We start from the raw sequence: 26,066 nt of genomic DNA, 5'->3' as shown, positions 1-26,066 counted from the left end.
TTGAATATTGGAAAAATCATGTGAAAGGAGACAATTTCGCCCACTCTGCTCCGTTCGCTACCCCTGCTGGCAATAATTTCTCACCGAAAACAATAACAACCGAATACGTATTAGGGATACCCATAAGTAATCAATTATTTGCAAAGAATTTGTTTTACCTTTGATTCTGTACCGATCGTTGAAGAGGAAACACGTATTCTTTTACAGTTTTCGGTAAAGCAGTCTGTGTTCAAAATATTCTAAAAAGTATAATTTTTTTTACAACCCTGTAATAAAATGGCGGCGTCCGTACCTTCCGAGGATCATATTCGTCATTGCATACTTTTTCATTTTCATGCGGGATTTAATGCAACGGTAACAACAAAGAAAATTTGCGATGTTTATGGAGATGTATTGAAGGTCAACAAGTGTCAACGTTGGTTCAGAAGGTTTGCTGCCGGCGATTATGATCTCTCTGACAGGCCTCGAAGTGGACGACCAGTTGAATTTGATAATGACACCCTAAAATCTCTAGTGGAAGCTGATCCAAAATTAAGTATACAAGAATTATCGAGAAGCCTTGGGTCCACATGGTCAACTATACAAAGGCACCTACACGAAATGGGAAAGGCATATAGGCATAGGAATATGGGTACCGGATTAATTATCTGAGACCAACAAGAATATTCGTCGATCAATTTGCACTTCATTGCTATCCAGATTTCGTAGAGATCCATTTCTTAGCAGAATCGTTACCGGAGATGAAAAATGGATTGTTTATGATAACATAAAGCGTTCCAAGCAATGGCTTTCTGCGAATCAAACCGCAATATCAACCCCTAAACCTAGCTTATCGCTTAGAAAGGTGTTACTGTGCATTTGGTGGGACTGTCGTGGCATAATTCACTTTGAGTTGTTGAAACCTGGAGAAACGGTTACTGCTCAGTTGTATTGTCAGCAATTACAACGGGTGTATTCAGAACTATTGAAGAAGAGGGCATCTTTAGACCACAGAAAAGGTGTAATACTGCAAATTGACAATGCCCGGCCCCGTAAAACGAAACTCACTCCGAAAAATCCGAAAAAATCAAAGAATTGCAATGGGAAGTTTTACCGCACCCTCCGTACTCACCGGATATTGCTCCCTCCGATCTTTTCAGATCTCTGGAGCATTATTTAACCCTTAGCACTCGAATGGCGACTGTAAGGCGCCACTAAAAATTCCTGTATCATTATTCAAGATATTTTTTACATGATTAAATTTGTTTGTATTTAATGAATTAGTAAACATTTCAGTACTGTACGAGTAAATTGCATCATTTTCATATGTATAGCATGAAAAAATATATATAGAAAGAAAATATTCTAGGTCGGAAGAAATGTTTCGTTTTACAGTTAAAACGACTTCGAGTGCAAAGGGTTAAGAAATAAAACATTCTGCAGAAGATGTACGGAGACAGTCATATTTTGCTTCGCGAACCCTGGATTTCTATATGGATTGAAAATTTCCAGGAAAGATGGCAGTCTGTCCTTGACAATGATGGAGGTTATACAATAAATTCAGAAATAAAAACCTGAATCGACTACAAAGTTTGTTTCAGATTTCAAAATAATTGATTACTTGTGGGTCCCCCTAATAATGATCTGAATGCAGGATCTTTCAGTCATAGGGGATCGAATGACCCACCGATGCTCGCTCGTCCCGTTCCATCGCGGGTCTGCGAAATGTGTGTCGCGCTAGGGGAGTCATGATCGCGCAGTGGAGGGGGAAAGTCGACCGCTGCGAGGGGGAGGGGAGACGACGACGTATACTCCGAAGACTCGTTGCGGCGGCGTGGTGGGGGGGATGGAGGTCCAGGCATGGAGAGGGCGCAGTTCCGCGCCATCCTCCGTATCGTTGACACGTCCTACGAAAAGAGTGCGGAGTCAGTCTAATCGCTGCGTTTCGCTCGACGATAAAAAGTCCGTCAACTTTCGGGCGAAAGACCATCGAAAGCCTGACTCGCGAATACGTCGCTTTTCTTTCCCCCTCGAAGCAATTGGTCGTCCAATATTATAGTATTCGAAAGCGGCGTTCTGTACGCGTTCCGAGGCAGTGCGCGCGCCGTGCGACCATCTGGTCGCTGCATTTAAAAACGATCAACGCGCCCTGCCGAGAACCGATCGACGACGCTGTGATCCGATCGATAGATCGTTGTGCTTGGTATACTTTTTTCAAACAGTGAGTTGGTGTGGTTTGTGACACTCGAGAGTATTCAACGTTCTGACCATGCTGTCGATGAAGATCGCTGTCCTCGCGGCGATCGTCGCTGGGATCCACGCCGTGAGCATGGACTCGAAGATCCGCGACGACCCGGATCTATCTCAGGTAAGATCGTTTGGTAATCCTCTTTGCTTTGTCCATTTCTTTGCGAACATCGCGACGGATTCGTTGCGTCGACCCTTTGCGGCTATCTTCATTCTAAAATCGATCTTTGACCTAGAATTCTACTTTGCACGATTTTATGGATATGAAACTCGTCCGATTTCTATGTAGAATGCATAAATGGCGATTTATTGAATAGAAATTTAATAATGCGGAAAGTATTTCTAATTATGATGTAACAATTTTTAGCGGCGCTCCCACTCGAGCGCAAAGGGTTAATTACTGTTTCATTGAACTGTCATTCCCCGCAGAATTGAAGTATTGAATAGTGTAGTATAGAAGTGGAATTGTCGAGTTATGAAATCAATTTTTTAATTGAGGATTATGGAGTTGTAAGTTACGTTTGAACTGGTTAGGGACTTTCTGGGGTCGTACATCTTCTTGTACGGGCAACAATTGTTAATGGAAAAATTATTTGTAGGATGGAATGGTGAATGATAGTTGAGTTTGGGTATTTCTAAGGATTTTCGAAGGTGAAATAAATGAACAGGTGATTGAATGATTGAAGATTAGTAGGCAGGAAGATGGGAGATAAAGTAGAAAGAGTAATTTTCATTATTCTTGTCTATGTTATTTCCAAGGTTGTTTAGTGTGAATGAAGTTAGAATAAATTATACGTTATAGTAATTATTATTTTATATTTCTAGGATAGAATTTAAAAAAATTGATTTATATGTATAGTTAGCTAATAGGTTATGTCATCTACGTACGCGGTGGTCGATTATGTTAGAGGTTTCGTTAAATATGTGAAAGTTGATCTTTTCGGAGCGTATTTGCATAAATGTTTATTTATGCGCAACCTTGAGCAACAAGATGGTAAAAATTGTTTTATCTAGAGATTTTAAATTGGGTTAATCGATTGGATTTTTTGGGAGTGGTTTGTAGGTCAAGGTGTGACCTATTTCAGTTTTTTATTATCTAATAGAGGCAAAGGATTGCCAATTATATTTTCACTAATATACCCGGTTTTTATTGATTCTCATCACTGGATGAACTTGTTTAATCCAACTGAAATAGTCGAAATGATCATTTTTAAAATTTACCATTTTCACGAATTGTGTTTTGCAGATCGGACGGCGGCTGTTCATAAATAATTATTTAAATTCAAATTCGTGCTATTGGAAGATGTGCGCAGAAAATTCCGCTGTGTGCATCTTCCTCTGTAAATTAGCACATTATTTCAATAATCAACTGTCGAATGACAATACAGTATTTACAACATAATCCGCGACTTCCGCGATTTCGTAATTTTCCACGAGTCGAATTAATTTTGCACAGGTTATCGCGCAACCTTCTAATTACATGTTTTATGCATTCACAGTACGCACGTGAGTAGGCGTACACAATACGCGTTAAAAGAAAAACAGGCAGGGCAGAGTTAACAATTTTTTCTATTCATTTCCAACCAACTGATTTTTTTTTTATATTAATGGTATGAATTTCAAATTCCTTCCGGTTGCTAAGGAACAGAAAGTTCTCGATTTGCATAAAGGTCCGCAGTGCCTAGTCGTGACGCGCAGTTCTCTTTTGTTAAAATTTGTTCGTGCTTCGCGAAAATGATAGTTGCGTTTAATAAAAAATATTGCAACCATGATGCAGCTTGTTAACGAGATAGATTGTGGCAACAGATGTTTTTTTTTAATTATTTTTTCCTTTTTATCACAGTGCAGCCGATGTCGTGATGTATCATGTTCGAGAGGCCACGAAGGTTACTTTTAATTTATCCGATTAGGCGAGTTGTTATAGTGCCGGATTAAATCTGCATTCCCAGCTTCATTGTTGTTTACTTTTGCGTTGTAGCATTGGGCAGCGAAAGTGTAACACAATTTTTGCAATGACAAATTTAGCTACTTTTATTTCAATTTAATGAAATATGAGACTGATCATTTAATTATCAGAAATTATTATCTGAATTATTTTATCTTATTATTTTATCATCTGAAATTATTTGTGCCAGAACGATCTCGTTGCAATTGTTGCAATTATGTCGTTTCCAGATTTTGCTAATGTGTTTCACTGTATTATTTTTACTATTATTTAATGTACATCGCGATGGCTGTTCAAATAATACGTACAACAACTATATGTACATGTTACCAGTATAAATGAAGGATTACATAATATTAGAATATTATTGTATTGTACTATGAATGGGCACTGGTAACATAACAAGATGTCATTTTTTATCAGCCAATTGATTCTATACTCGGTTGTTAACTAACAATTCAATGCAAAAGTATTTCCTTTCATATGTCAATTATTATGCTGTGTAAAACATTACATGACATATCAATAAAATATCTAATACTTCAAAACAGCTTTAGGGATCCAAGGATCCAAGTTGTAAAATAATGTCCTATAAAATATTTTCAACTAAATTACATTTTCACAAATCAGATACCCCAAAAATTTCTTTGAACACTGAATTGGATCGAGGTCAAGGAATTTAATTATGGTTGTGCAAAGATTTCTATACGGCACAACACATATTTACTTAGACGTAATATATAGGGTGTGAGCGTTTACGATGATTTTTTTGATTCGTGATCACCGTCGAGCCTCCGAGTGTTTGGAATTAATTTCGTTTTATGTCCTCATCGAATTGCCAATAGAAACGATAATAGGCTTTCTCTGGCGCGCGGCTAGTGAATCACTTAATTTTAGGGTCCTTCTGTACTAACCTTTATAGCGAGGTTTACGCACCGCCTCGGATCATTCCGTTAATTAATGACGCAATAAAGGAGGGCCGGCTGACATAAAATCGAGAGCTGCTCGACTCCTTTTGTTACATTATTAAATAGACCCGTCGTTCGTACGGCTGGTGTCTTCTTCTGTCAGAGTGAACGATTCAACCGGAGACTCGGATATTAAATAATATCCATCGGAAACTATTTCTCAGACCATTAGGCGAACGATTGATCTTCGTTGACAGTCACGAGCAAACTTTTGGGAACACGATTGAAGAGTGAACGGAACTTCGATCTTCGAACCCGTCACAATTTTTGAACCATTATTCCTCATTGTTAACGGCAGGGAAATACAGTGTTCGCTCTATATATGTCATAAATGCCTAGCCGATAAAAGTCCCAGGTTTACTATACCCACTGTATAAAAATATTATACTCTATTTTATACCCACTACCGCGGGGTGTACCCGGTGAGGGTCCAAGAAGCTACAGGAGCGTAAGGTCGCGTGGATCAAAGAATAGTATCTCCTGGCCGATATATGTCCCTGGTTGGACCCGTGTTTCTGACATATATCGAGTAAACACTGCAATGAAAATAGCACGGGCTATAGTAGGTTTAAATGTTGGATTCTAAGAAAATTGTGATACAGTGTTTATATATGTCCCAAATGCCTAGCCGATAAAAGTCCCAGAACTATACCCACTGCCGCTGGTTATACTCCGTGAGGGACCAAGAAGCTCGGTCTCCGAGGAGCGTATGGTCGCGTGGATCAAACAATAGTATCTCCTGGCCGATATATGTCCCTGGCTGGACCCGTGTTTCGGACATATATCGAGTAAACACTGCAATGAAAATAGCACGAGCTATAGTAGGTTTAAATGTTGGATTCTAAGAAAATTGTGATACAGTGTTTATATATGTCCCAAATGCCTAACCGATAAAAGTCCCACAGCCACTATTGGTAGCCCTACGTATTGTACAATGTTCCACAGCACTTCTTTTCCAACAGTTAAATTTCTCAAAAAATTGAGGTTGATGAAACAAACACAATTTTCGGATTTTTAATGTTAAATCCAGAAAATTTTATTCATGCTTCCTAAATAAGCAAATAACAATTTTCGACAGATTTCAGTGCACAACTGTTCCAGTATTTTTCTAATTTATTCCACGCCGAATTCCATGCCAATTCCTATTGGAATAGTATTTCTAGTATTGGCATAAAGTCCGCACTACAGTGTCTATTCTATATATGTCCCAAATGCTTAGCCGATAAGAGTCCCGGAACTATCCACAATGTCGCGAGGTATACTCCGCGAGGGGCCTAAAAGCCCGACGCCGAGGAGCGTATGGTCGCGTGGATCAAAGGATGGTATCTCCTGACCGATATATGTCCCTGGCCAGACCCGTGTTTTGGACATATATCGAGTAGACACTGTAATCGTCGAGTCTCTCGGAGACGCTGGAATCTACAAAATCGAATGAAAAGAGCAGCCTGGTCTCGTCCAAAATGTTTTAAAATAACAATTGACGATCGTAGACGAAATTTTGCGGTCTCGTTGCGAATAGCTCGATCTGGGGATCCATGGTAATTTGTCTGGCAGGGGTTGTTTTTTTTTTGCGAAAAAGTGATTTCGCGCGAATCGCGTCGCCGGTTTCAATAAAACCGTTTAGTTAATGTATCCGCATTAAATCCCGGGAGATAGCAACCGGCGGCTTTGGGATTCATCTGGCTGAATATTACAATAATGCGCGTGTGTCCAGGTTCGAAGTCAGGGGTGATATTCCACCCGGCAACTTGTTGCTGCGACAAAAATCGTCAGGACGTTTTCGCTGAAGGCTAGTTTCGGTGCTGCGATCGATTCGGCAAACTACTTCGTCGGCGCGGCCGTGGAGCGACGCGGCCCGACCCGGCCCGGCCCGGCCCGCACACAACTCGATTTTCGCGGGTTTTATTTCGTTTCTCGCTTCCGCCGAACTTCCGCGATTCTTTTTACCAGAAACGCGATTTACAACATTTAATCTCTTTCTCTCTTTCTCTCCCTCTCTCTCTCTCTCTCTCTCTCTCTCTCTCTCTCTCTCTCTCTCTCTCTCTCTCTCTATATATATATATATATATATATATATATATATATATATATACCGCGAGGCATTCGAGTTTTTAATTCCGTTATCAGATTTTGTTATTAACGCGTCACCCTCCGTACGCCGTGCCAGCGAACTGCACACCGGAAATACTGGATAACTAGGATGATAATCCTTCCTGTGAACTAATATTTTCTGACGGAACTGGTCCTGTTCCGTTTGATTCGGTGGAATTTTTTTTTTTTTTTTTTTGACCGCGGAGAGTATTCGATTTTCGAAAAATTGTAGCGCGTCAAGTGGACGGAGAAAATCGTAGTTAGAAGTATGGGTGGGGGAAACATTTTGTTTGAATTGAAATAGGTAATAATGGATCGGATTCGGTCTTGCAATTTTTATGCGAGATAAAAGTTGTTTATCTCAATTGCAAGCTACTTAAATAATTTTATACAGGTGGAAACAGTAGAATTTTCAAGTTCATTTTCGATACAGAGTCTACTCGATAATTGTACAGGGTGTATAAAAATTATATGTCGCGATCATCATAGCGTGATTCCACACCTCCGGATCGGTGGATATCTGTGAAAAAAATGCACCGCAAAATTCATTTTTACCTCGAAAATTAAGGTCAAAGTAACGAAAAATTTGAGTGATGAGTACTATACGATGCAATAAAAGAAAATTTTTCGACACTTTGACCTTGATTTCCAAGGTCAAGGTGAATTTTGCGGTGCATTTTTTAAACAGATTTCCACCGATCCAGAGGTCTAGAATCACGCTATGCTGGTCGTGACATATAATTTTTATATACCCTGTACAAAACACGGGTCTGGCCAGGGACAATTATCGGCTAGAAGATGCTATTCTTTGATCCACTGTCGAATGTAGAAGGGAACAACGAAGGCCTTGGTCGCTGAGAAATGTAAACATAATAAGGATTTGGTATGTCCGTGTGGGACCACTTCTAATCCAATAACCAAACTTCTTCATTTTTCATTATTTTTTTATGAGACTTTCACCAATATACAGGATGTCCCAAAAAACTGTATACACAGTTTGACTGATTATAACTTCATTATTTCCAATTAATTACACCCTGAAAAGAAATAAAAATCAGAAAGTTATGACCCGTTAAACAGTGTATACATTTTTCTAAGACACCCTGTATTTGTGGAATTTTTCTGATTAAAACGATACCAAATACGATATAGTTCTTAATAATTAATTGGTACCAGTTTTGTTAGAAAAATGTCAGGAATATGTTGGTGAAAGTCCCATCAAAAAATAATGAAAAATAACATACACAATATGTAGATGAGCAGTAAATTGTTATGTAATTTATGTAGTCAGAAAATGTCCTGAATTGCATAAATTGTGTTTTTGAAGTGTTGTGGAGATATATAAAGTAAATTGAGTACTGTTTTTTCAATTTGAAGCATTTTAAATTATGTCGAATGGACATGGGCGCTTTCAAATTTTATAATGAATGTGGTTGTTAACTTTGAAAGTAGCTTAACTCCATTTTGTGTAAGAATTTTATTTTAATAGGAACCGTAAATTTAACTCTTTTAGACACACTTAAGCAGTATGACACATTGGTATCCTACACGTATATTTTTAATTTTATTGAAACGCAAACCCTTAAATAGATTTACGGGACCCCCGTCAAAATGACGGATTCTAATATTTTTCAATTGCGAATATTGAGATTGTAAAAATGCATCCATGAGCAATTATTTAACAAATTGATTTCTTTGGGTATATATTATTGAAAAATGGCTACAAACTTTGATCGATACGTTATTTTTATAAAGTAATGTAAAATAGTCATTTTTAGTGCTCCGTAAACCTAGTGTTAAAAGTGGACTTAGGCCAGTTTCAAAATGAACGGCTCAAATTACGAGTAAAATCCATGGAATCGCGAACAATGAAACGATGAATGAAAATGAAATGATGATTCGGTGAAATATCGCAAAGGAGCTCACCAATTTTATGGATATCTCGCACTGTTCGCACCGCTTCCGTTCAGTATTGCGCGACCTTGGGAAATCGTATCCGCGCGAATTTCCACTTGACCAGCTTCTTGGCGGAAAGTTGCATCGTTTCGCGTCCTCCACTCCCCCCCCCCACCCAACTGCAACGGTCACTGCCAATGTGCCAATGTCAATGTCACGGCACGGCACGGCACTCTCATTCGCGACTTCTGCCAACAGTAAACAGCAACTCGCCTTTCACTTCTCTATTTTTTTTTCTCCCTTTCTTTTCGTCGCGCGGTTTCGCACAGCGCCTACGTTAAGTCCCGCTAAGCTCCATTCACGGCTGAAGCAGGGCAGGTGTGGACAGGTGTTGCGCAGACGACCTGGGGCTTTGCGGTGCAGGCGTGTATGCACACGATAATGACCTTGTTGACCTTCGGAGCTTCTGTTCGATATTACCCCCTCGAACTTCGTAATTTCCCCCGAACAGCTCTCCAAATTAAATTTCCGCAGAATTTACGAGGCACGAGCGCGCGGACGAAGATTTGCCGCACTGTTTGTGTGTCGATTATCGGCGGACTATACTGGGTGTCTCAGTTAATCCATTTGCATCGTAAGGAAATATGAAAAGGAGGCCTTTATCGGCAAACTTTTTTCTTTATTATATTTAAGTACAAAAATGACTACAAGTAAAAGAACTTCATATTTCAGGATTATAAGGTTAAAATAAATTGAGCGTATATATACGCTACGGCGATGGTGGCCAGGAAATTTGAGCGTATATATACGCTAATGATGCAGATGGGTTAAAGGAGGCCACCTAAATATATCCTTTATTAGTAATGGCACGAAAAATATTTATGGCATAATTTGAATGGTGTCGAAGGAGGTGTACCATAGAAAGAAAATTTCTTTTGTCCAGTTATTTGTTATTCAAAAGTCGTGACCTTCGGGTGACCTTGAGAACCAAAAATTGGAGAAAATTGTAGGTTGAAGTAAAGGAAATAGCAGATTTAGGTGGCCTTCTTTAGCTGGGACACCCTGTGTATGCAGTTATGCCAAATTTATAAAATACATGCATTTATACTTATAAGCCGTGGATCTTTGTGTATGTGGAAATTTGTAAAATGTACAGGACCGGTTAAAGTAACAGAGACTAATTTTTATGTTAACTTTATTTTCTCGAATTCTGATTTTTACGTGACAATCGTACAAAAAGAAAGAGAAGATTTTTCTTGGAATTTTTTGAAAATTGATTTTGCAAAGGGGAGGTTGCATAGAAGTCGTGATATAGCGATATGATCAGAATTTGAGATGCTGCGTCTGGGTCGAATCAAATTGAAATGAGCGAGTCTGGCGACTTTCCAGAAGAATCAAAAATTGAAATCGTGTTGAGATAGTCACGCATAACTGGCTGTTTTCACCGAGTTAAATTCCGTGACCCAAATAATTCGCCAGTGGAGCGTAACTGGAATCGATAGAAAGAGGGATTGGTTGAGATAGAGAGAGAGAGAGAGAGAAAGAGAGAAAGAGAGAAAGGGGGGGGGGAGGGGGAGGAATCGTGGTACCGGATGTCATTTTTAAGTCGAGCGACAGATGGTCTTCAGAGTTCTGAAACGCAAGGAACTCCTGCGTACCCAGAAGTCGTTTCGTCCCGGAGGCGGACCGTATGTTGACCGTGGAATTTCTTTTCTACTAACCTTCCCTCTTTCTTCTCCGCTAACCAGATACTTTACATGTTATACTATTCTTTTCACGGTATTTCCGCGGAATATTCTGCGGGATTTCTGAATCTCTGGACCCTCCGCTGCCGAAACTCTTGCCATTCCCAACGGTTGTAAATTTACGTTACGACGCGTTTACCGCAAAGTGTCACTGTAACAGAATATTTGTTGAGTGAGCGAACAAATTTTATTCTTCGTGGAACGAGATTTATTCGATTGGAAATCACCGTGTGGTAATAATTTGGCAATTATTAATTCTTTAGTTTTACAAGTAACTTTTGTGAAAGAAAAATTACCAGGAAAATTGACTTAAGAATTGATTAAGAATTGACCTTTTAATTGATTAAAAATTTACTAAGAACTTTAAGGTCTAATCCTGTTTGTTGCATCGTGTTGTACCTGGTGGGAACAATACTAATTTAATGATAGAACTGTCCTACTATTAATTACTTCCTTACGAAGTTCTTATCAACACACTCGTGACAATTTTCCGATTAAAATGATACCCCACACGACGCAATTCGGTTCGTATTTACCTGTGTAATCCACGATTTAATAGAACCTCGATTATCCGAACTCCAATCAGTGGAGCATCAGTGTTCGGATAACAAAACATGGTTGTAAAAACAGTTACCTAGATCGAATCTTCACTGATTTATACAGTGAATCGTGTTGCATATAGTTCGACCATCTTCATGAGCTGTTAAATACGCGTATACGATAATTTTATCACTAACAAAATTTGCATTATTCTCAAGTTTGACAGTAAATAATTCACTTAAATCATTCCTAAAATCATCACAAACTATTCAATCTGAATAGAATAATTTTAGGTTGAACTATTTGCGTGCAATAGGGAATTGATCGGTTCGGATAATAGAGGTTCCGCTAAACCGCGTATTAATCGAACAATAACGAACCGAACGGCACCGTCCTTGGTATCGTTTTAATCGGAAAAATGTCTGGAATATATTGCTGAAAGTTTTACAAGGATATAATTAAAAGCAACAAAGTTATAAAAGAAAAAGACCAATACGATGCGATTGAAATCGATTTGGCGTTGAATTTCCCGGTCAGGAGCAATTTCTAGGCAACTTTTTCCCAGAATCTCCACTGATTGAAACGTGTGGAATCACCTGAAGTGGACCACGACAGATTTTGTCACACCCTGTACATGTGACATGTTCGATTCGAGAGAATCGAGAGGCCGAACGATTGCTTGAGGTGAACGAACACTGCAGACAAGCCGATCGCCTCTCTCTCTCTCTCTCTCTCTCTCTCTCTCTCTCTCTCTCTCTCTCTTTCGTTCTCTCTCCTTCTCTCGATGACGCTGACTCTCTCCTGCCTCGGCTCCGCCACCGGATATTTATAACAAGCGATTCATGTTGAAACGAAACAATGCGAGTCCCGCTGTGCGTTCGGCTCCCTGCTTTCCTACACACACACACACACTACACGCACACAGACGCACGATGTAGCCATGTCCCTTCGAGATCTGGCAGAGATGTGGGCGTTTTCCCATGGAAAAACGATACGGGAAAATTTGCTTTCTTCTTTCCCTGTCCGCTAATTAATTATGCTCCCAAGGACACGGTTCCGCCACTAAGGAGGGGACGAGGGTCAAAGAAAATGCGAAGAAGAAAATCTCGGACCTTCGGCACAATAAAAATTGTCTGCGTCAATTGACAGGAGGTGGATGTCTCTTTCCTCCCTTAATGTCAGCGTCATTTTATAATTCTTTAAGTGGTTCTCACTGTGTTTCGTACTTGATGTGTCAATATTTGTCACAAATCGAATAGTCTCTGCTAATCGATTTCCAGGCAATCGTGGATCCCGCGTTCGGCCCTCGAGCTCCCTTTCTTTCGCGAATTTCCCGTTTCGCGAACAGCAAAGCAGTTTCTCTCGCCATCCCCCGCCCCCCCCTCCAAAGCGGAAAGGGAAATCCCCCCGGGCTGTGGAAACACGCGACGGCAATGAGGGAAAGGACGCGGCAAAAGTTCGCGCCGGGGAAAAATGCTCGACCGAGCGAAATAAAGAAACGAATTCGACGAGTTTATGTTTGGTTATGTGTGCGCGGGACGCGGCGCGGCGGCCGTCTGTGTGTACGCTCGCGAGAAAGAAAAATCCAAGGGTGACGAAAAAAAGAGAAGGAATGGGTGGGTGGGGGGGGGGGGAGGGAGAGAAGTTGAAGGAGAAAAGGTGGCCGGGAGAAGAAGAGAGAGAAAAAGGGAAGAGACACTCCGGGAGAATTTTCCCGGTCGCCTTTTCGCTAACGCTCTACGCCCGAGCCCGACCGAGCCCGATCCTGAGCCCGAGCCCGAGTCTGCCCGCTCGCGCGACGCTGATCTTTATGGGTTTCCATATTTCACGAGTAACACGGGCGCAGCTTCTTCAGCTCTGCCTCCGGCGAATACGCGACGTATTGTTCTCCTGCTCGCGAACTGTCGTTTCACTATCGTCTGGCTACTGCACTGGAAATGAATCGCGAACGCTTGCTTTCCGATGGTAATGTCAAACGTGTCTTCCGAGTGATTTCCAAAATCAGTGTAGGCCGACTGTACCAATAGTACTTGACCATCTCGTTGAATTTGTCAAAGGAAGAATGACAATTTTATTTGTCCCATGCTTCCTACGATTGATGCCTTCAAAAGCCCCGCCTTTAGAACAAGCTCTGAGTACACCAAAATTGTAGGATTCAAATGTTCGTTATTCTAATTTTTTCAGATGATAATTCACGTAAATGACGTCTAAAATCGTTGCGAACTTGTGTAGAATAATTTTAGGTTGAACCGTTCACTCGCAATGCGGAATTGGTCGGTTCGGATAGCAGAGGTTCCGCTAAACCGTGTATTACTCCAACAATAACGAACCGAGCTGCACCGTCCTTGGTATCGTTTTAATCGGAAAAATGTCAGGAATATATTGCTGAAAGTTTTAAAAGGATATCATTAAAAATAACAAAGTTATATAAGAGAAAAGAGCGATACGATGCGGTGGAAATCGATTTGGCGTTGAATTTCCCGGTCAGGAGCAATTTCTAGGCAACTTTTTTCCAAAATCTCCACTGATTGAAACGTGTGGAATCACCTGAAGAGGCCCAAGACTGATTTTGTCACACCCTGTACATGTGACATGTTCGATGGGAGAGAATCGAGAGGCCTGCTTGAGGTGAACGAACACTGCAGACGATTATTCTAAAGCTTGAAAGTAAAGAATTCGCTTAAATCGGTCCTGAAGTCATCACAAACTATTCAATCTGAATAGAATAATTTTAGGTTGAACCGTTCACTCGCAATAGGGAATTGGTCGGTTCGGATAGCAGAGGTTCCGCTAAACCGTGTATTACTCCAACAATAACGAACCGAACGGTACCGTCCTTGATATCGTTTTAATCAGAAAAATGTAAGGAATACGGTGCTGAAAGTTTCACAAGGATATCATTAAAAACAACAAAGTTATAAAAGAAAAAGACCAATACGATGCGATTGAAATCGATTTGGCGTTGAATTTCTCGGTTAAGAGGAATTTCTAGACAACTTTTTTCCAAAGTCTCCACTGATTGAAACGTGTCCACGTGGACTACGACAGATGTCACACACTGTACATGTGACATGCTTGACTGCTCGAGGTGAACGAATCGAGTTTCGTGTTCGATTGGTTTGTTGTTTTTCGCCATAAATGCACAAGGCTAATGACAAGGTTTCGACTGCGTTCGTTGGCTTGAGGGAAATCTAAATTCGATGTCCCGTGAACATTCTTCCCCCGCATGCAATCATGACTGATGGGATAGATGTATGTACATCGATAGGTGTATGCGGGCGATAGTCGGAGTGACATATATCGATCTGAGACGTATCGAAGGTCGTCGGTAATAGACTGGTCGGCTTGTGTTTGCCAAGATCAACAGGATTGAACGCCTCGGCAGCTAGCAAGTCCAATTACGCACTGTACAAATCTGTATCCGATGTGGCATTTATGTTTAATTGACCTCGAACAGTGTGCGTGTTTTGAATGCGTATGTCGATCGGGCCGGGGTGACGTCATTTTATTCAATCTGAACGACGATAATTGGCGTACAACATTTTCTTGCCAGAATTTGAACAAACTCGGAACGGTGACGATTCTGAGTAAATTGCGTCTGAACGGACAACAGTGAGAACGTTAACAAAAATCAATGTTTACCAACCGATGCGCGCACAAGGACGCGCGGAGTTCGACGGAATCTCGTTATTCGACCTGTTTAAGGAACAGACGAGCACAGTGTTGCTTGGAAACTTCGAAAACTTGATAACGCGTGTTTGATATGCTCCTTTGTTACATAATCCGACTAAAGTCGTCGGTGCACTTGTTTGATCCGCGAGAGAAAGAAAGGGGACGAGGAAAGACGAGCGTCTCGGAGCCGTGCTTACATTCCGAAATAAAATGACGCTATTGAAGCGGTTAATTATACAAGCAGAGCGCAAGAAGCTTACTCTAAGGCGGGCTGAAATTGAAATGTGACTGTGGGTACAAAGGACGACGGGAAAGAGAGAAAGAGAAGAGAGAGAGAGAGAGAGAGAGAGAGAGAGAGAGAGAGAGAGAGAGAGAGAGAGAGCTTTCGTTAGAAAACTCGATTCGGTACGAGACGCTCCCTCTCTCTCTCTGTCTCCCTCTCTCGATCTCCGAATTCCTCGAATTTACGAATTCTGTTTCTGCGTCCCTAAACTTTACGAGCGTACGAACATTTAAGGAGCAACTCGCTCCGCCGCGCCGTGGCTCTGGTTTTAATCTGACGGCAGCGCGTGAACTATAGGTATTTTCAATTCGAAATTACTGAGCTGTAATTGCTTCCACAGCATAGATCACGTTCCATTATATCCTATTCGATGCAAATTATACTCCATTACGCTCGATCGTATTGTTTACGCCGGGAATTGGTCGGTTCGGATAACAGAGGTTCCACTAAACCGTGTTTTACTCGCACAAACGCGGTCCGAACTGTATCGTCTTTGGTATCATTCTACGCGGAAAAGTGCCCGGAATACGTTGGTGAAAGTGTCATAAAGTGATAATTACGAATAACATAGTTATATATGAAAAAACAAATCCTTCGAGCCAGAACGTTTCTATGCCTACGACTGAACTGATCCATTTTCAACAAAATCGTCCCAAAACGAAATTGTCTCTTTCCGACAGGTTCAGTTTGCTCATTTCGACTAATTCTCGGCCATTGGACCCCATCCTCAATACCGTAAGTGCGCCCGAAGCTCTCTCGGGTCACTGTGATGTCCCATTGAAAAGACGGTTTGGAACGTGTATGCCGCTCGATCGTCGTGATCCGTGCGGTGTAGACTGGTTAGCTATCGATAGGATTGGCTGTAAAATCGGGCCAATGAGGAATTATGCACGAGAAACGAAGAAATCGAGCCGGTGCTGGCGAGAGAGAGTCAGGAATTCCATTGAGAGGGTGGCACACGGCTTGCGGGGACCGTTCATCCGGTATGCGCTCGGTACACTTCGTTACGTGCCCGGCCACCAACCAGGTTATAATACGCGTCGATGTAAATTATATAAGTGATACGCGCTGTAACGTCGTACCCGGCGTGCCCGCCGACTCTCGGAATACCGGGACAATGCGTACCCCGTGATATAATGCTCATACCGGCTCGACTTCCCCGAACACTGGCCCCGAACTTTGCCCCGGTTTTTGGCCCTAACCGTATTTATGGCCCCGCCGCTAACGACCGTCTCAGTATTTTCACGGTTATCGAGCACTCGAAGCCGTTAGCTTGATACTTTGACGCTGCTCGGTATCGTTAGCAGTTTTTCGATTTTTGCGAAGAAAGTGCGCATGATATCTGAATAAAATTTGTCCCCATTCGTGCAGGACATGTCCCTCGAACGGCCCTGACGGATTAGAACCCTTAAAATGCCCTGAAACCTCGGACAGAATTCTTAGAATGCCTAGAAGAATTCGATACACCGGTGAGACAATGCGAATTTTGTGGCACAACTTTTTCGGGTCGAATTATTTCTTCGCGACACTTTTGGCAGCGCATGCGTCACGTTTTTCCGAGTAAAATGATACCAGACACGATACCCTTCGGATCTGAATTGTTTGTTTAATGCGCGATTACGTAGAGCCTCTACTATCCGAACCGACGGAGCCTTCAGACTCTTCGTTATCCGAATATGCGTTTCACGTGTTAACAATGAATTCTAAAGCGATATTCATGTACAGAATAAAGGTAAATTCTTCTCTAAAAATTATAATGGACCTTAGCAAGCAACATTATCTCTAACTAGTGTCTTATCAAATCGACATGATATGAAATTTATTCCGGTTCTTATTATAACGTGTGCTCTGCTAAAGATATTTACTCTCTTGTGAAAATATTTTTATAATTTCGATGATAGTGGATTAAAACATCTGGAACCAATAATTTGATCGGTGGGTGGTATGTTTGGTAATAAATGAACAAAATAATTTTTATTCCATTCTGTTGGCACCGCCAATCAACTAATACATTCGTTTCAATTACCGCGGAGCCGATAACAGAAAGATAAAAGATAAATAACTGTTCCAAGCTGCAGGGGCTGGGGGGAGGGGGGAGTCCCCGAAATATGGTTATATTATTTACATACGTAAAAAGAATGATTGTTCGAAGCATTGAAAATCGTTACCACGTCCATAACCGAGCTTCCTGTATGACCATCAACGTTCGAATATGTGCGCACGCGGCGCATACACAATCGAAACGATGAAGCACACCTCGCGGCTTTGCACACTGTTAAAAATGTATGTATATATATATACGATATATATACTGTTATAAAAAGCAAATCTTCGTGGGCGGGCATCCGGCGAAAAAAAAAAAAAAATAAAATTGAATGCAACGACACTCTGTTTATTTAAACTCTCTCACGCGCGCGCGCGACGGTGAATGTTAAATCCTCAGCCATAAAAAACGAATGGATGCACCGTCATCCAGGCTTGCGTTATTTGCGAAAAACTAGTTTGAGGATTCGGTACGCGTTTTCCGGAGATATTGTTATTAAAATTCTCGTCACGCGCTGATGCCGAATTAACGCCGACCTCTTGTATGTCTGTATAGTTCTCGCTGGTATAATCCAGGCGAAATGGACTTGCGAAAAACCATGGCGGAATTTACCACGGAACACTATTGTTCCCACATTTTTATTGTTGGCTCAAGTCCTCGATTCTTTTTTAAATCTTTTTCAGTATTCTCATTTGGACGTTATCTTCTCTAAAGAATACAGAGCTATACCTCGCGGTAGTGGGGATAATTCCGCGACGTTTATCACCCAGGCCTTGGCGACATATATAGAGAAATCTCTGTGTTGAGTTTAATAACTCTACGACAACATTTCCCCATTTTTATTGTTTGCTCAGGCCCCTATTTTTCAATTTTTTTAATTTGACTTATATCAAGCTTCAAGCTTGAGGATTAACTGTTTAAATTAACATTGAGATGAACAATTGGAACTCGGCGAAAGTCGCCAATTTTTTGGGCACAGCAATTCCGTATCGATCGAACCCAGAAGCCGAAAATCATTTTCCGCAGCCTGCTATTACCAGTTTTTGCATGTCCCCGTCGAACTCGGCGTAATAACATAATAATGCGTTTCAGACTTATCTTCGTACAGGGTAATAATGCGGCGCGCCTAATCTGGCAAATTAAATCTTAATTCATGCGCGCAAAAACGACGTTTCGTCGTGACAGAAATATTTTCCGTAACATAAGTCTCGCTTTCGAAACGGCGCTCGGACACATGTAACGAAATTAACATAACTCGTTAGCATTCCTAGCTCAGCCCTGTCTGCATAAACTCTCGTCTCGAATCAATATTCATGGCGACGAAATCTGCGAGAAGAATTCTTGCACAATTAATCTTCAGAAACATATATTGAGCCGCCATGAATGTGCCTGATATTACAAGAAATATTAATTTTAATGTCTACCCATTCGTCTTGTTCGTTTATAGATTTTATGAATCTAATAATAATAATTATGAATCTAATAATAATCTATTCCTTGATCTTTTATCGCTCAGATGTTCGTCGAACGAGGAGGCTTGTCTGTGAAACGATACTAATTTCATGACAGTACTCTTCTGCATTTAATTATTTGTTTACAAAATTTCTACCAACATATGCGTGACATTTTTCTGATTAAAACGAGCCCAGACACGCTACAATTCGGTTCGTGTTTGCCCGTGTAATCCACGATTTAGTGGAACCTCGATTATCCGAACCGATATAGACGCCTCGATCGAGGATCCACTCTTTCGTGGATTCAACGAGCAAACGTGGACCGAACTGTATCATGTTGGTACTCATTTTACTCGGAAAAGTGTTGCCAATATAATGGTAAACGTTCCGTAAAAATATGGTTAGAAATAATTGTTCTATCTAAACAATTGCAGTCGCAAAGTTAGTTTCGCGATTCTCTGGGAAGAACAGCGAAGAAAATTCGCTATAACTCGTGCTGGTTTCTCTCGTTGGTCGGAAGGCGTCGGCAGGATCAGATTCAAGGGCCGCGGCAAGCCGTCGACAGTGTATTGGCAGTTTAAGATAGTTAGAGTAGTATGCGGAAAGTAGCGATAGTTTGGAATAGTTGGTGACCACGATGAATTTCCGCGTCATGCCAACGGGCCGTGGGTGTGGATGGCAATGGTAGGGGATAGCCCAGAGAGAAGGAAAGTTAGCCACGTCGGCGACAGTCTGCGGTTTATTAAACATTCGCTCACAGAGATGTATATACTATCATAGCTTCCCCTAAGCCCATCCACTTCAGGCGCCGCCATTTTACTCTTGAATTCTGTCACATCGGGAGAGAAACTTGCCCGCTCCCTCTCTCCCACGAAGAATCGCTATAGTTTCTAATTTCCTGTTCAAATATTTCTTTCTGGTCTCGAGGAAGAGAGTAGTTGCGTGCCTCGAGATTCTCGTTAACGATCTGCTATCTTGTTGACGGTGCACGATGTTGCAAATCTTTACACTTTGCACGCGTCTTCAACTTCTCCAAACAAAAAAGAAAAGAAAAATTTGAGGATATGTGTGGAGGAATTTTTTAATCATTAATTATAATTGTAGGAATTGTAGGTATTGTTTTCGAGCAATATTTATTTTGTATGAAGTGATTATTACGTATTTTCTTGATATTGTAATCGAATTAATCTAATTTGAGGTTATGTATGAAGGAATTTTTTAATCATCAACTATAATTGTAGGAACTGTAGATGTTGTTTCCGAGCAATATATATTTTGCATGAAGTGATTATTACGCATCTCCTTGATATGTTAATCGAATTAATATAATTTGAGGTTATGTGTGGAGGAACTTTTTAATCATCAATTACAATTGTAGGAATTGTAGATATTGTTTCCGAGCAATATATAGTTTGCATGAAGTGATTATTATGCATCTCCTTGATATGTTAATCGATTGTATCTATTTTGAGGTTATGTGTGGAGGAACTTTTTAATCATCAATTATAATTGTAGGGATTATAAATACTGTTGTCGAGTAATATTTATTTTGTATGAAGTGATTGTTACGCATTTCCTTGATATTGTAATCGATTGAAACTAATTTGAGGTTATGTGTGGAGGAATTTTTTAATCATTAACTATAATTGTGGGAATTGTAGATATCGTTTTCGAGCAATATTTATTTTGCGTAAAGTGATTATTTCTCATCTCCTTGATATGTTAATCGAATTAATCCAATTAATCGAATAATCGAGGATACAAATTTTCTCGTGTAATTCAACTCGTTTCATGTTAACTGTGTGTCATTTTTCCGCACTCGTTTCCATTTTTTCCTGGCAAACGAATCAAGGTCCAGTGTGTGAGTGTGCAGTTTAGATTTGCACAGGTCATTCGTTTCGCGATTCCAGTCTCGCGTCAGCTCGTTCATTCGCAGACTAACTTCACGCGTTTGTGGGATGAGTCAATCGCGTGGTATTTCACCACTGCAGGATGCTTTAAGTGCTATAATTACTCGAAACGGAGAACGCGGCTCGCCGGAGGAAAGAGAGAAATGATCCAACATGTGCCAGGCCCCTGCTTTTTGACGGTCGAACACTATGACCTTGGGGAACAGACTCCCACACACGTTCGGATGGGTGTAGCTAAATATAAACTTCTTTGGAAATGGCCAACTTGAATGACAGCGACTCTTATCGATATTCGAATATTTTCTGAAGAAAAATAACATTTTTTTCGTATCTCCTTTTCCAAAGCAGATATATGCAAATTGCTATAATTTCCTTAGCTATTCTCTTTCGAATGCTGTTCGGTACATGTGCGAACAAATTTTGTAGAAGTTTCATTCGCGATCATTATTGAAATTATTATTCTTGAAATTATTATTATTATTTACTAGAATTATTATAGTATTATTGAAACAATGTCAGGGGTCCCTTTGAAATTGAACTTACTCCTTTAACTGCATAAAAAATAATAAGAGAAAATTTCACATATTCTGTTCTATACTCTACAATTATAACAGCAGGTTTGTGAATCTATAACAAAGATAGTCACGACTTTCCGCTTGAGTTTATTAATTTATACCGTTCAATGAAACTTCATTAGTTGGCGCCGGACCAACTTGCAGTTGATGCACAGATACACTATGAATTTATGAATACAGTGGAATAATCAGGGACTATTTAGGCTTGCAAATAACTTAACACAAAGCACGCATCTGCATATTTCACGTATGCATATTTCGAAGCTCGTTTATCGGAGATCGGTTCATTTATTTCGTCTAAAATTGTGTAAGCACATCGATTTCATCACAACTGATTCGTAAATTGTTTTTTAAATTAAACGAATAGTTATTTGCCATCTGTGACACTTGTATTCAACTCCGAAGAAAATTTCTTTTCAATCAACGTCTGACATCCGAATCGAGCAAGCAGCTGCCATAATAGAAACAACAGAGAAACTAGAGTACAGTAAATTCTCGATATATGTCCACGGGTCTTTCCAAATCGTCGAGGACACATACACGAGCCGTGTTATGTTTGCACTCGGCGCCCTAGGCCTCCTCGTATACCCCCCAGTAGTGGGGGTAACTCCGCGACGTTTATCATCCAGGCCCTGGCGACATATATAGAGAAATCACTGTACCTGCCAGAAAAAAATGTTAAAAATTGAAAAAATTGATAAACGAGCATTCCAATGATCCTAATCGTCAACTGCACAATTAGAGGTTAAAAAAAAATTGTAAAAATCGTGGAGTTGATCCACTTTCTTTCGGAAACGACTCTACTCGTCGCGAAACAATTTCGGCGATTAAGCGAACAGCGTCGGGCGTTTACGCGTCGTTCCGGGTCCCGCAAGGTTGGCAATTCTCGCGGAATCGGCCGGTTAGGATCGATTCAAAGTGCCAATTAACCGTACGGCACACCTATCTACGGGAACGCTTCGCGAATGTAGGTGCATCGCGCGACCGGCCACGCATACCGCGGCGGCAGAATTTTCATTAAATTTCGTTTTCGCGGGAACGGGTCGCCTCGCGTCGCGTCGCGTCGCGTCGCCTCGCGTCGCCTCGCGTCGGATCGCGAATTTCGTTCGGGTCCCCACGGGGAAATTTCGGACCGGGAACTTCCGCGGAAAATGTGTGGACGTCGGTCATGCAGCTGTTTTCCTGAGCTCGGCTGCCTTCGCCTCGGTCAAAATCTCTTCCGCGAGTGTTAATTGGCAGGAACGAAGTGTGAACTATGCATAGGGGTATCGTTGGACGGTGCAGTACGCCGGCCGAGGTGTGGGTGAGGATGAGACATGATTACCTCCTCAATTACCGCTCAATGCTATCCTCTTCGCATAATTCATAACGTCATACATATACCCCGAACCGAGATTCATTCGACCCTTTGTGCCCCGCAAAAGTGAAATTTCGTGGGCGTTTCGCTCGCCGTTCCCGAGCCCCACGATTTTCCTTAATTGTTGCTCAATCAAGTTCCAAATGCACGGCTTTTTTTCTGCAATTACGTTTGAATCCGCCTCTCTTTTTTTCCCTTTGAATTGCACTTGTGCTTCGATCTCTTTCTCCTTTTTTTTTTGTAATTAACGCTGGGTTTACGGAGCCCTACAAATAACTATTTTACGTTAATTTAAGAAAATAAGGTGAATGCATCTAGCAAAATTTGTAGCAATTTTTTAAATAATATATACCTGAAGATATCAATTTGTTAAATAATATATGGATGCATCTTTACCATCTCAATATTCGTAAATTAAAAATATCAGAATCTGTCATTTTGCTGGGGCTTCTATTGGTTTTCTAATTTTACTACGTCATCGAATTTTGTTTCCATTTTTATTTTCTGATCGCACCGAGGCTTCGATATTTGTTTATTTTCGTTTCCTAATCGAACCGGTGCTTCAATTTTTCTTTTTATTGCTCTAGTGCTTCAAAATTGATTTATTATTATTTTTTTAAATGCCAGTGCTTCGACCTTTTTTTTCTAATTGCAACCAATCTTTCTTTCTTTTTCTAATTCTACTGAAATTGGTCTCGTTGAAAAATTTCTTTCCCCCTCAACCACGTTTTTAAATTAATAAGAAATAAAAAAAAGAAAGAAAATTTAAAGAATAAGAGAATAGAAAATTTGAATAATTTATTATCGTTGTTTAACAAGCGTGTGCATTCAGCTAAACTTGCTTGTCTCGTCTCGAACTGTGGGTTCGAATGTTCGCGAGAACATTGGTAACTGTATTGGTAACAATCGCGTTTTAATATTCATATCTTAGCATCTCTTTTGAACGGTGCTTTTCCATTCTGACAAAAGAGCTTTAATGCATTCACACATCTTCCTCCTGTTAAGTGTAAATTTCGTGATATAGTCTTTCTCGTGTACATCTGCCTTTCGGACGTTGTAATATACCGGAGAAAACATTGAATTATGCATGAATTATGAATTCTTTTGCATTCATTTCTCCCGTTAGAGAAATTCCTCTATTTCTTTTCGCCCTCATTGTTTTCCCTCCTCCCTTCTGCCAGCGAACCCTTGAATACGAAGTTTACTCCTGAGAATTGATTATAAATGATAATTAAGCGAAGCCATTTTATGGGACCTTTTACGAAAGATTCCCTTTTTCGCAAACAAACACTCCGAGGAAAAACATGCAAACGTTTGATATTTTTACCATTTCTAGATCGAACAGAATTCTTGAAATTAGTATAAATTCGTTTGCAGGGCAAACATTGTCTGAATTAATTGCAAGCTGCAGGAGCCAAATAAACATTTCATTTTTTAATGAATAATTTATTCTATTCTTCAGGTATTCCAACTGTATTTAAATGGTACCTACTCATTTTTGTCATAAACGCGTCAAATCCTGCAGTCTAGTGATTCATTTGTTAATCAAACATTCGAATCAGCATTTGTTTCTACTCCACTTTGTTGTAAAAAATGTCTCATTAAACATTGAGATTGTGGACGTCATATAGCAGTGGACGTGTTGAAGCAATATTCTTAACAATTTTGTGCAATGGCGGCTCAAGTCGAGCGGAGGGGGCCCAAGTGGTAAAAATTTTGCAATATTGTAATAATAATAATATCGTAATAAATGTAATCTTCAACATAGTAGCCTTCAACGTTCGTGGTATTAAAAATATGCATAATTCACAAGCGGTAAAAATTTTGCAATATTGTAATAATAATAATATCGTAACAAATGTAATCTTCAACATAGTAGCCTTCAACGTTCGTGGTATTAAAAATAATCATAATTCACAAGCGATACAAATTTTTCAATATTGTAATAATAATGATGTCGTAATAAATGTAATCTTTAACATAGTAGTCCATAACGTTCGTGGTACTAAAAATAAGCATAATTCAACAAGCGATACAAATTTTTCAATATTGTAATAATAATGATGTCGTAATAAATGTAATCTTTAACATAGTAGCCCACAACGTTCGTGGTATTAAAAATAAGCATAATTCACAATTCAAAATTGTAAAAGTTATTTTAATTTTTTAAGAAGAAATTGAATTTAAATAAAAAATGAATGCTGCGAAATTCGGGGACCTATGGTACCCTAGGGCCCCACGCGGCCGCTTGGTGCACTGACCGTTAAACTCGCCACTGGGTTCACGTGGAAAAAATCGAGTCACCCGTTAGGTGGTTATCGCGAAAGCAAAGCGAATAGCCTAGGGTGGGATGTTCGCGCAATAGGAAGTGGGTGGTGATTTCTAAATTATTAAGTCTAGACTAAAGTGTGTCATGATACGAGTGCGATTTACCGCGCAGAGATCTTCAATTTGCGTATTAAACAGTTCGCAGATCTCTTCTGCAAACTGCACATTCGCAGAAAATCTTTTCGAACGACCAAATGTTGTTTCCTTATTAAAAATAATTTAACACTAACACTACCGAGCATTAAAGACGGCTAGCATACATCGTCTTACAAAAATAACAAAACTAAATATTTTTGGTATTTGGTGCGATTTTTGTTATAACATATACTTGAATAAACAAATCTACCGAACCAATTCTCAGGAAGGGGTACTTATAATTTCCGTAATTGTAAAATAAAAAAATCTGAAACCGGTCAATTGAGGGGCGGTGGTAGTTTCAGTGTTAAAAATGCGAGTAATTCGATTAAACTATATTAAATAATAACTCATATATTATATATATTCCGTGTAGATCGAGATTCCACTTCCGTTGAAATATTGGCCCAATCGCTGCGCAGAGCCGACGTGTTAATACACGCAATGACACACCACTGCAGAATAAATTCATGCCAATGAACTCACGAGAACGGCCCAGTTACGCTGATGGATACAGACAATCCATTCCGAGTAAGAAATCCCCGGAAAAGGAATCCCTTACAGCCACAAGAGGCCTTTTCTCTTCTCGTAAAAATTCTTTATAGCATTCAATCGATCTTCTAATTTTCCTCTGGTGCAGAGTCTTCATTTGGGTCGAGTAATCTATTAGGTTATCCCAAAAGCATACCCTTTCAACGCGGCCATCTATTCGCTGTTTCATTATTCCCTAATAGAAAAATAAACCATTGATAATAAATTATACGATGAAACGCAAGACGATCAAGTGTCATGTACGATCCGCCGCAACTCTCCAAAATAATTTCATAATGCGAGCAGTGTCGTTAAAAATTGCACAATACAGTCAATTCTCGATATATGTCAACAACGCGGGTCTTG

General features: G+C 40.2%; 1 protein-coding gene across 2 annotated transcripts in view; it reads left to right on the top strand.

Annotated features, from left to right (window-relative positions):
- The first annotated feature begins 1,853 nt into the window (after window positions 1–1,853).
- Fas1 (fasciclin 1 Fas1 domain-containing) overlaps window positions 1,854–26,066 on the top strand; it is a 480,077-nt gene continuing 455,864 nt past the window's right edge. For both annotated transcript variants that reach the window (XM_076800371.1, XM_076800370.1), the window contains exon 1: window positions 1,854–2,347. In XM_076800371.1, coding sequence (XP_076656486.1) covers window positions 2,249–2,347 — 99 coding nt within the window. In that variant the 5' untranslated portion in view covers window positions 1,854–2,248. The remainder of the gene's footprint in view (window positions 2,348–26,066) is intronic.

Source organism: Halictus rubicundus, chromosome 14, assembly GCF_050948215.1.
Source record: "Halictus rubicundus isolate RS-2024b chromosome 14, iyHalRubi1_principal, whole genome shotgun sequence".
In the NCBI taxonomy this organism is placed as follows: domain Eukaryota; kingdom Metazoa; phylum Arthropoda; class Insecta; order Hymenoptera; family Halictidae; genus Halictus; species Halictus rubicundus.
This window is presented reverse-complemented; position numbering and strand designations above follow the sequence as displayed.